Here is a 12,016-nt window from a genome sequence, read left to right on the forward strand (position 1 = left end):
ACCCAAAAATATGATTCTTAGCTTTACTGGACTAAGAGTTTGTAATGGAACATATCCCATTGTGCCACAGACTGTGTAATCTGAAATGAGGATTTGAATTTATAGAATCAGACATACAGAGTGTGTCCATGAGGTGCCACTGTGTATCAGAGCCACACGTATGACTTGTGGCAGCTATTTCAAGTGATCATTTCTAAAATAAAGATTTCTATCTCTCTGAAGTACATTCATTTCTACTAATCTGTATCTTTTCACAGATAGTGGTGTTTAAAATAAAAGCTACTATTCTTTCTTTTTTCCCTAAAAAAGTCGTAAACATTCTAAATCTTGACTCGATCATTTATCTAGAGATTGTTCTCGAGAGTGGTTGAATTTTAGGCCGTGAGAATAATATTTAAGAGGACGAAGTGATACTTTTTACCATAATGATAAGAAACAGTGGCGCTCGTGGTGGGAATTCCAAGTTCTGTTGAGAGCGATGAGTCAAGGTTATGAGCAGTGTGTTCTCTACTGCAGTTGCCGTGTGTCCCTTCAGGTTCCGCTACCTCCTTGTATTTAAAAATGAACTTTGACAGAAGGGGTCTCTGTTCCCATCCCTTCCCCGCAGCAACGTGCCCAGCGTGGGCAGCCTGGCGGACCAGGACTACCTGCAGATGAGCACGCCCCAGATGAGCACTCCGGTGACGCTCAACAGCGCGGCCCCTGCCAGCAACAGCGGCGCGGGGGTGCTGCCGTCCCCGGCCACGCCACGCTTCTCCGTGCCCACGCCGCGCACGCCGCGCACGCCCAGGACTCCCCGAGGCGGGGGCACCGCCAGCGGCCAGGGCTCCGTCAAGTACGACAGCACGGACCAGGGCTCCCCCGCCTCCACCCCCTCCACCACGCGGCCGCTCAACTCGGTGGAGCCGGGCACGGTGCAGCCCATCCCGGAGGCGCACAGCCTGTACGTGACCCTGATCCTCTCCGACTCCGTGCTCAACATCTTCAAGGACAGGAACTTCGACAGCTGCTGCATCTGCGCCTGCAACATGAACATCAAGGGCGCCGATGTGGGGCTGTACATCCCCGACTCCTCCAATGAGGATCAGTACCGCTGCACCTGCGGCTTCAGCGCCATCATGAACCGCAAGCTCGGCTACAACTCCGGGCTCTTCATCGAGGACGAGCTGGATATTTTTGGCAAGACCTCAGACATTGGCCAGGCTGCAGAAAGGCGACTGATGATCTGCCAGAGCAACTTGATCTCACAGATGGGAGAGGGAGCCAGGAGGAGCCAGGAGCCCCCCATGAGTCTCCTGCTGCTGCTGCAGAACCAGCACACGCAGCCCTTCACCTCGCTGAGCTGCCTGGATTACATGGCCTCCAACAACCGCCAGACGCTGCCCTGTGTCAACTTGAGCTACGACCGGCTGCAGGCTGACAGCAATGACTCCTGGGTGGAATGTTTCAATGCCCTGGAGCAGGGCAGGCAGTATGTGGACAACCCCACAGGGGGCAAGGTGGACGAAGCCCTTGTCCGAAGTGCCACTGTCCATTCCTGGCCTCACAGTAACGGTACGAGCACAGCCGAGCCTTTTGTCTCTGAATGCTTTGTGATCTCTGTAAATTTGTTTAGTTGTGAGCCATATAATCTTTATGTGGGAAGTGACAGGACTAATAATATGCTAAAGTAGATTTCTGAAAACTTTTAAGTTACATCTGATGTACCAATAATCTAGTTGTCCTCAGACTTTGTGGCCTAAACTGGGAATGAGTCTCTGGAAGTTCACAAATCTGAAGCAAATTTGGGGGAAGGCAATATTAGGGGCTCTTTTTTATTTTGGAGAAGGGTATAAGTAGTCAGCAGAAAAGAATTCCTCTATTTGAGTTGGGGGGGAAAAAGTACCACGGAGGGGAAAAAATTGTAATTAAGTATTACTTGTTTGTATACTGAAGATGCTCTGATGTCTTGTGACCTGAGCTGGACACTATTGGTACTGAAACGTGTGTATAAAGGCCTGTGGTGACAGCAGCGTTTTTGAAAATGCAATATTGAGTGCTAACCAGCTAGTTAGAGCTGTCCAAATTCCATGGGCAGTGTGCAGAGCAATTCAAGGAACAATCCATAAAAGCTGTTGCTGTGTCTGAGGGATCGCTGTCCCTCCCTGAAGTGATTGCTGCTCCTTGTCCCTTGCAGTGCTGGACATCAGCATGCTCTCCTCCCAGGACGTGGTGCGCATGCTGCTCTCCCTGCAGCCCTTTCTCCAGGATGCCATCCAGAAGAAGCGGACGGGAAGGACCTGGGAGAACATCCAGCACGTGCAGGGACCACTCACCTGGCAGCAATTCCATAAGATGGCAGGACGAGGGACCTATGGTACCTACACTGGGCTCTGTGCCAAGCTAGAGCGCAGCTTCCTAGAAATGGGCACTTTCTCCTGGAAATGTTAGGAAGGGGCTGTTCATACAGCTTGGGGTCATGGGAGGGGCTCTTCAAAGAGCTTTAAAGTGCCTCAAAAGGCCTTTGTGACACCCTGGTGAAGGTTTTACCCCTCCAGGTGATGTACATTTACAGGGAGCAGAAACTGTGGGTGAGGCTCGCCCCCCCCACCTGAAAGGGCGGCTGGCTGAGACCAAGACAAACTGGTGCAGACATAATGGGAGCAGAGGGAGCTGCTGAAATCATAACATCATAATGGGAACAGGGCCTGTGTGAGCTCTGCAAATCCAGAAAACCTGGGAATGCTTTCTCCACACGGGTTCTTGTAGCCTTTATGAGAAGTTTCAGTATCTCCTGGCTGTAAGTAGTGCTTCTGTAAAATGTGAAGTAACAAACCAGATTTTGTCTGTGCAGGTTTGCAGAATAATGACTGATATTTCAGTCTGTATTTCTTGCCATTTATTTCAGGCTTAACCAGTGCAGTCTGGTTTATTGTTTTTCCTGCAGCTCCACCATACTTTGCTCTCTATTGGTATTTGATATATTGCTGCTTTCCTTGGGGCTGGGACCACTGGGGGTAACTCTAGTTCCTGTCTAAAGCTGCTGTGCCCCACCAGGAGCACTTATTTTTCCAATATTTGTAATTTGAAAAGTTAGGATTTGCCAATTGTTACCAGACAATAGCACCAAAATTCCCATAGAGTGCAGAGCACAACCTTTGATGGAAAGTCAGTGAATTTCACTGGATGCTGGCTTTTTAATAAAGTTGAATTATATTCTGCAGGAACTACTGGGTATGTTTTAGCTTGACATTTTCAGCAATATTTCTTCTTCTGAGGCAGTATCTGGGAGACACCCTGTTACACTGGATAATAATCCTCTCTGTGGGGACAGCAGTGCTTGGAGCACATCCTATGGGAGAGGAGCAGGAGGCAATTTTTAGAATTATAATAACTTTGTATAGTATTATATACCTGGGAATGAATTTCTCTAAACATCAGTAATTTTGCATAACCAGGTGGAGGTGGATGAAGAACTGTAAGGTCAGATTTTGTGTTCCTGTTATTACTTGTGATTGAACAGGGACTCCTGGGCTGTGGTTATGGACATGACAAAGGAAAACCAGGAGATGAAGCTTTGGGAAGGGCAGTACATGAGCTTGGAGTTCACTGGGAGAAGTTTTATTGCAGCTTTCTAGGAAAGTTTAACTGGTGCTTGGATCAGCTCCCTCCACTTTGGCCAACAACTTTGATTATATGACATTCTTTTAAGTATGATATAAATCTTCCCTCTCCTTTATTAAATATCTTTTCCAAGAAGAAAGGCTGGGAGCACATGGTTTATCAGGCATGGCACAGCCTTGATAACCATTTCCACTCCATGATAAACCTGTAGGACACTCAGAACAGCAAGGGATGAGTGATTTCCAATATTCCTGTAAAAGAACCCACTTCCTGGGCCATCAGAGTCCCACTGCAGTTAAACCAGGTGTTTTAACAATTTTTCTTTGTTTGTTTGTTCTCCTGTGAAGGCTCTGAGGAATCTCCTGAGCCTCTCCCGATCCCGACGCTGCTGGTGGGCTATGACAAGGACTTCCTGACAATCTCTCCGTTCTCCCTGCCCTTCTGGGAGAGGCTCCTGCTGGACCCCTACGGGGGCCATCGGGATGTCGCCTACATCGTGGTGTGTCCAGAAAATGAGGCCTTGCTCGACGGAGCCAAAACTTTCTTCAGGGACTTGAGTGCTGTATACGAGGTTGGAAATAGGAACCACACTGAATTATTGCTTCTTACATGTCATTGCTGCTTCAGTGCATGTCCACTGGGAAAACTCCGTGGGGTTTAAAGTAACAGCTATTTGAAGAAGGGTTTTGTTTTCCTTTTGAGGGCTTTATGTACTTTCAGAGTCCGGGAATGCTGAGTGACACTGGGATTCTGTGGATTTTGGGGTGTTTGTTGCTGTCTTGCCAGCACACAGTCATTTCACAGAGGTGGCAGCAGTGGCACTAACAGAGCTGCAGCCTCCCAGTGATAGCCCAACCAAACCTAAGGAGCACATTAAAGAAGCTGTTGCTTTCTCACAGTTGCTAGGCTGAGGATAAAAGCATTTATTTCTTTAGCCTGTACTCTCCAATACGTCAAATTCCTTTGTAACCTTAGTTTTGCTGTGAGTGCAGTTTAATCCAACAGATAAATGTAACCCTTTTTTTTAGGTATTTATTGAGAAGCCCCTAGCTGTGTGCTGAGAATGAGGGGCTTAAGCCACAAGCCAGTCTCTGTAACTTGCTGGGGTGGTTGGCATCTCCTTACAGGTGTTTATCCTTCCTTCCCTGGCAGATGTGCAGACTTGGGCAGCACAAGCCCATCTGCAAAGTGCTGCGGGACGGGATCATGCGGGTGGGCAAGAGCGTGGCGCAGAAGCTGACGGACGAGCTGGTGAGCGAGTGGTTCAGCCAGCCCTGGGGCTCTGAGGACTGTGACAATCATTCCAGGCTCAAGCTCTACGCGCAGGTCTGCCGCCATCACCTCGGTGAGTGACACCCCATGGCTCTGGGGACTGTAAGGGAGCATATGCAAACCCACAGCATGGGTTTTCTAGAGGTGCAGACTGTGGTCTGTTTAAAAATGTAAAAGATTTTGCAAGGCTTTATCTTAAGTTCTTCCGTGTTAAATTTGCCTACTTCAGAAAGCTGTGGTTGTCACTCTGGGGATTGTGTCAGTGATTCAAATTCTTATCTTTTTAGAAAAGTCAGTTTGGTATAAAATGTTTTTGTGTCACAAAGATCACAGAATGATAGTCTGGTCTGGTTGGAAGGGACCATAAAACTCATCCTGTTCCACCTCCTGGGAAGCATTCCACACCAGACCAGGATGCTCCAAGTCCTCTGCAACCTGGCCCTGAATACTTCCCGGGATGAGGCAGGTGTTCCACACAAGACTGAAGGTGTCCATGGTTCTGGTTTATTGCTGCTGACACATCTCATCACACCTGTGTGACAGAGCTGTGTCACGGTGGCCTCCAGTGTAAAGGTGTGTTTATAGGAGAGGGGAGGTACTGAGACCCTGCAAAGGCGATGAGTTAACACAGGGGCAGAAGAGACAGTGCTGATGTGTGCCTGGGGCATCAGTCTGCTGTGTGTGGATCCTTGGAAATACATGACCCTGAAGGCACTTTCTCCTCTGGACCTCACGCTGCCTTATTCCCCCCTGAAAAAGTGACACTTTTAACAGATCGTTCTGGTTGTTTTTGTTACGGCATCCTGCCCTATTCTGTATTTCACCAACATCAGGAGCACTTGTTTGGTGAGGGACTGTAGAACCTGAGAGTGTGGAAGGGTATAACATCTCCTGGGGTAGGATCAGCTGACTTCTCCTGGCTGGGTCCCTGGAGTCACCTGGTTTCAGCTGGGGACAGGCATGGCTGTTTCCTCCCAGAATCCAGAGTCAACATATATTATATGTGACTGAGAATTGGAATCTTAGCATGAGACACAGGAATTATGGCAAGCTGAGGAATTATTACAACACTACTGAGGTACCTCAGGCTTCCCCACAGAAAGAGGCAACATGTGCACAGCCAGGTGAGGAACTGGGCTGCTCAGTTTACACCTGAGGTGTCTGGCAGGGCCAGCACTGGAAACTTCTCCACTGGTGATTTACACCACCTTGGGGAGCAAATAAATAATAAATATTCATTTATCACCATGGTATCTCACAGCAAAAATAACTACATTAAAGTTTGCCATGATTGTAGCTCAGATATAAACGACTCTAAAGTTTCCAGCCTGATAGAGATAACCTGTCAGACTGCTAAAGTGAGCACTGTACAATGCTGTTACTGCCACAGTTTGGCCAGAGAGCAGAACGTGTCAGTACCAGCTTAAAGTCACAAAGCACTGCAAAGTCAGTCTTGGTTTTAAAGACAATTGATTCATATCAGTTCAAACTGAGAAATGGAGGTTCAATGCTCTTAGCATTTGTATACTCTTAGAATTTTGTAAAAGTGCAGGGAATGTCATCCGAGTTGCCAGTTCCTTTGATCTGTCATTAATCCCTCTTTCCGTGCCATTCCAGCACCTTACTTGGCCACCCTGCAGCTGGACAGCAGCCTCCTGCTGCCCCCCAAGTACCAAACGCCGGCTCCGAGCCAGCCGCAGGCAGCTCCCGGGAGCTCGGCACCCGCTCCCTCCAGCTCCTCCTCGTGTCTCTCGGCCGCCGCCGGGGCCCCTGCCACGGGCAGCTCCTTCAGCTCCACGCCCAGCGCGGGCACCACGAGCCTTCCGGCAGGGAGCGCCTCCTCCTCGGGCTCCTCGGTGCCGCAGCTGTCGGCGTCCTCTGCCACGCCCGGCGCCAGCCAGATGGGCACCGGCACCTCCTCCACGCCGGGCTTCAGCGGCAACGCCGGCTCGGGGCAGAGCGGCAGCGCCGCGGGAGGCACGGCCGAGCGCCCGCAGGGCAGCGCGGGCCCCGGGACAGACAGCGAGCCCGGCCCCAGCCTGCCGCAGCAGCAGCAAGAGGGCCAGGAAGGGTAAGTGATGCGCTCGCAGGGCTCCAAGGGCTGCTCACTAATCCCCTGTCCTGTGCTCAGACAGCCTCTAAGCCATAGGGAAACCCTTCAAAGGAGAGGCCCTTCTGACAGGTGCAGCACAGCTGAGCAGGTGGGAGTGGAGCAGGGCCTGTTTCTGTGTGAAGCAGTTGCTGACAAAGGGGAGCTGGAAAAAGCACCCCTTTTTCATCACAAGAATCCCAGCCTGATTCAGCTGCATGCATGTGGAGCTGCCTTAGGACCCTTCACCTGCCCTGTCCTTGCAGCACCAGGAGCACATGGGTCCTGTCAGGTCCTGTGCCACACACGTGGCTTGGCACCCCATGGAGCTGAGTGCCTCTTGCTCCATCACACCTGCACCATTAACAGATGCAAAGTACAAGCCATGGATTTTCTTTTCCCTAATTTTTTGCACTGCAGGTGTTGTTTTGCAAACAGGTACACTTGGAGACACACAGGCACACACAGGAGACACAATTTTAGTCCTGTTACTTTAAAATAAATTTGGACACCACAACTTTTTTAAAGATTTCATTATGAATAGCCATCCATCACATAAAAATTAAGAAATGGTTTTGTAGCATTATATGTAACTTCCTGAGGCAGCATGTTTTTCATTACTCTCATAATAATACACATTGCTGATAGTCCTGGTGTGTGTTACAGAGAAGGAAACGCCCACATCCTGCTGTAGCTGGGCTTTTCCTTGACACATCTGTTCCCTGATCTGTGCAAAACACCCTTTGAGCAGCTGCAGGGGCTTCTGACAGAGGCTGAGCTGCTTTGATCATTTACAGATGTTGAGCCTCTCTCTCCTGGCTGAGACACAGGAGGAGCATTTTACCAAATAAGAAATTCTCAATTGCTCGTTCTGTTACCAGTGGAGCCTTCCCTGGACCTGAGCAGGACTCCAGGCTCCATGAATTGCTTTGGCACTTCTAAATTCCTGCTCTCCCCCTCCCACCTCTCCCAAAAGCATACTCTAAACTGCACCAAAACCCAGACATGCCCTGACATGAAAAGACACACAGCTGAGTCAACTTTTCCATATTCTTCAGGTATAATCTGGTCTGATAGCATTCAGTGAGATGCTGTTAGACTCTGTGGTCCCTTTGATGACTAATTAACCCAGGTATTTTAGATTAGGATCTGTTGTGAGCACAGCTCATCTCAATACCTATCCTCATGGATTTTAGTTTGCTTCTGGACATCAGAATTCCTCATGCTTTCCTTCCCCCTGGCTCAGCCTGGCCCCAGACACAAGCAGTACTCACCTGTGGCTCTGTCCCCAGCACGTCGGAGCGGGAGCGGATCGGGATCCCCACGGAGCCGGACGCTGCGGACAGCAACGCCTACCCCCCCGCCGTGGTCATCTACATGGTGGACCCCTTCACCTACACTGCTGATGAGGAGTCTGCCTCCACCAACTTCTGGCTCCTGAGCCTCATGAGATGCTACACAGAAATGTTGGACAACCTTCCTGAGAATATGAGGAATTCTTTCATTCTCCAGGTAGTTCTGCCTTCCTCTGTATCCTCACACTGAGTCTGTCACAGCACACCTGTGACATGGACTGTGCTAAAAGAGATAAATGGGAGATAATGCATGAAATGTAGGTGGCATTTACAAATTATTTTGTTGACAGTACAAGTCTGTATATTAAAACAATCCCTTGTGTTTGTTTTGATGAGAAAATTAATTAGAGCAGCCACAGAATCCCTGCATTGAATCTGTCCTGTGGTCCCAGCAATCCTATCTGCTCAATGCTTCCTGGAGAGGGATTTCAATTAAGTTGTAACTTGAGCTGACATTGCCAAAACTGGCCAGTTGCTCCTTTGATTTCTTTACATGTCAAGTTGTTTGCTGTTTATATTCCCTTGATTTATACTATTTAATCCAAAAAAAGTATGTCAAGCCAGACATTTAATGTATAACTACTGTATTGTTATTATCTGCTTCTTAAAAATAATTTACCGTGTAACTTGGCATATAAAAACAGTTACTTACTATGGAATTGCTGAAGAATTGAATTTGTGCAGCCAGAGGCAGCTCTTGGCCTCTTGCCCAGGCTGGCTGCATTTTGCCAGGCCTTCTGTCACAGAGGCTGAGCCTCAATAAATGTGGGGGGAATGGGAGGCCAGAGGGCACAGGCAGGAACAGTGTGGGAAGGATTTCTGTGCACCTTATCCATGTCTGCTCACCTTGGTTTAAAGGTATTTCAAATTAGTTAAAAAAAATAAATTGGAAGTTCTTGTGATGCCTCAAGTTGGGCACAGAAAACTGTTGTTTTTGATAGTTTTGACCTCATTGTCCCCTGAAAGGATGGGGGAAACTCTTACCAAAATATTTCACGCTTGGGGATGAACTGAAAGTCAGATCCACAACTTCATATTGTGGTAGGCTGTAGGCAACTGATTGATCCAGACCTGAAGACACTAAAACCAAAGCAGCCACTGATACCATGGTGTCTGAAACATGAGAACTGTGTAACCTCTGCACTGCCATTGGAGCTGAGGCTGTAGCACACTGACCTTTTTTCTCAGTGCTGTTTGGTTCCACATTCACTGTTCCTCAGAATATATTTTGCCAGTTGAAGTCAAAACTTCAATTTTCTCTAAGTCAAGGGAAACATGATCCAGTTCCAGCACTGTATTCTCACACACAACATACAGTTACTATAAAATAAATCAAACCCAAATGTTTGCAGCTTTATTACCATTCCTGTACTGATGGGGAAGGCTCAGTCCCTGAAATCCTTTGGTAAAGATGGCTCTTAAAACACACACAGGCACATTTAGTAAGCACAATGTGCTGCCAAGTTTCTGAAGGTTCAAGCAAGAACCATAAAATATTAAAAGTTCTGTGACGTATCACTTTTATTTCTACTGAAAATATTTGTTGAAAGAATCTGTTTGGGTCTTGTAGTGTTGGCTACAATGTAAATGTTTTATACTGGCAGCTTCTGCTCTGAAGATCTCACTGTAAAAGAAACTTTAACAGCCACGAGTGGGGCTTGTACAATAAAAACAGTAGATAAAAACAGTGAGGTTACAGGTATTTAATTCTAATTTTAAAAGAGGTTTGATCTGAAAACTGGGTTTTTGTCATGCTTTGTTTCCTTCTGAAGAAGTGTTGTTTCATTTCTCCTTCCTGCTCTTGTTGTGTAGTTGGGTCTTAACCCCAAAGTCATGTCCCAGGCAAATCTCCCCATAGCTCTGGTTCTTGCTGGTTGAACCTGTGAATCCTTGTGGGCTGTTTCCCATGACTTTCTGAAACAAATGAAACCGACAGCAGCAGAGGCTGCTGAGCTTCCACTGGGAACTAAATTGAAATGGGGAAACAACCACACAGATCATTGTAACAGAACTTAATTGTGCCCTCTACACCCCTCTGTAGGATGACACCATAGTGCCAATTCCCACAAGGACAGCAAACAATTCCCAACCCTGACCATGAGCCAGGGAGCCAAACCCGCCCAAACACAACGTGCAGGGATTGTGTGGTTCAGGCCACCTGCAAGTGAAGGTGTTGCCCAGAAAAAATCTTCTAAAAAAATCGGGGTGTTTGAATACAGGTGTTTGGATTTTATGGATTAAAATTCACTCTTGTGATGGAAGCAGTTTTGTCCCAGAGAAAGCAGTCCCTGCCTGCTGCAGCCACTCCTGCCAAGGGACCTGTAATGCAAATTGTGGAGCATCCTGAAATGTGCTGGGTGTTCAGTGACTAATGACTGTGTGGATCTGGTAGGATATTAATGAGCAGCTCCTGGAAGCCTCTCAGCTGTTTTATTGTGTGTCTGAATTCCACAGATTGTGCCTTGCCAGTACATGCTGCAGACAATGAAGGATGAACAGGTTTTCTACATTCAGCACTTGAAGTCTCTGGCGTTCTCTGTGTACTGCCAGTGCAGGAGGCCCCTGCCCACACAGATCCACATCAAGTCCCTCACAGGCTTTGGGCCAGCTGCCAGCATTGAGATGACCCTCAAAAATCCTGAGGTTGGTACTGGTGGCAAGAAAAATCAAAGTCTGTTAATAAACTGTAACCACTTTCCTCAAATATCAAAGAGTAGCGAAAATACTTGTTGGGGCATTTTTTTTCAAGGTATAGAAGACAATGATGATATAAAGGGAAAAGGCAAGCTAATATGGAATAGAAAATAGTAACAAAAACATCAGGCTAACTTGCTTTCAAAACATTTTAAGTTTCTGGTTTTGAATCATAAAGCAAAAGGTTGAAGTGTGAAAGAAGAGAAAATGAACATCGTTAGTTGGGATTCTGAGTCATTTTGTGGTTTCAGTCTGTAGTGCTCCAACCTGAGTTTAAACTCAACCTTTATTTCTATTCACATATATATGCATATATATGAAATAAGTTCCTGTGCCTAATTGCAGATGTTACATTAATTCCCTGGGGTAATGGAGAAATCCCCCTCTTCAATGGGCTTATCTTTTATCTATTTTAAACTGTAAATATTAAAGCCCTGATTCTGGAATTTCAGGGATTTCAAAGGAAGACTAATTCATTCTACTTTCTATGAATGTTTTGCATTCTTTGAAAGATAACTATGAATATTTTATTCAGATCTAATGGACCAGCAAAACACTTAAACACTTACCTTGGCATAAAGAGCTGCTTGGGAGGGTTTAAAAACCTACTTGCAAAGCCAAACCTATTTATTAGCATTTATTTATTGCATTTAATTAATTTCCGTTTATTGCATTTTACCCATTTGCTCTCAGTCTGCACTGCAGACTCCCAAACTTTGCTGAAGAATTAAAAAAATACCCTGACCATTTTTTAATTATGGAACATGTCTGGTGAGGCCTCTCCTGTGTGTTCTGCAGAGAGGAGTTCCAAGGCAAAGATGGGTTTGGGCTGCCCATGTGGGAAGCAGCTTTGCAGAAGATGACCTGAGGTCCTGTTGGACATGATGGTGCTCCTAAGGAGCAGCAGTTGGGCTGCCTTGGGAAGGTGCAGCAGCACAGCCAGGGTGCTGCTTGTCCTCCTCCCTTCTGGGCTCCTCAGAACAAAAAGCTCACATGCACTGGA

The 12,016-nt window shown here is 47.1% G+C and overlaps 1 protein-coding gene across 1 annotated transcript in view; it reads left to right on the top strand.

Moving 5' to 3' along the window:
- The window catches only part of MED13L (mediator complex subunit 13L), a 167,448-nt gene that overhangs the window by 142,979 nt on the left and 12,453 nt on the right, over positions 1-12,016 (top strand). The window contains exons 17-23 of the mRNA XM_015644004.3: positions 608-1,554; positions 2,177-2,356; positions 3,951-4,174; positions 4,756-4,948; positions 6,493-6,946; positions 8,257-8,476; positions 10,774-10,962. Of these exons, the coding sequence (XP_015499490.1) occupies positions 608-1,554; positions 2,177-2,356; positions 3,951-4,174; positions 4,756-4,948; positions 6,493-6,946; positions 8,257-8,476; positions 10,774-10,962 (2,407 nt within the window). The remainder of the gene's footprint in view (positions 1-607; positions 1,555-2,176; positions 2,357-3,950; positions 4,175-4,755; positions 4,949-6,492; positions 6,947-8,256; positions 8,477-10,773; positions 10,963-12,016) is intronic.

This window comes from Parus major, chromosome 15 (assembly GCF_001522545.3).
Source record: "Parus major isolate Abel chromosome 15, Parus_major1.1, whole genome shotgun sequence".
NCBI lineage: Eukaryota > Metazoa > Chordata > Aves > Passeriformes > Paridae > Parus > Parus major.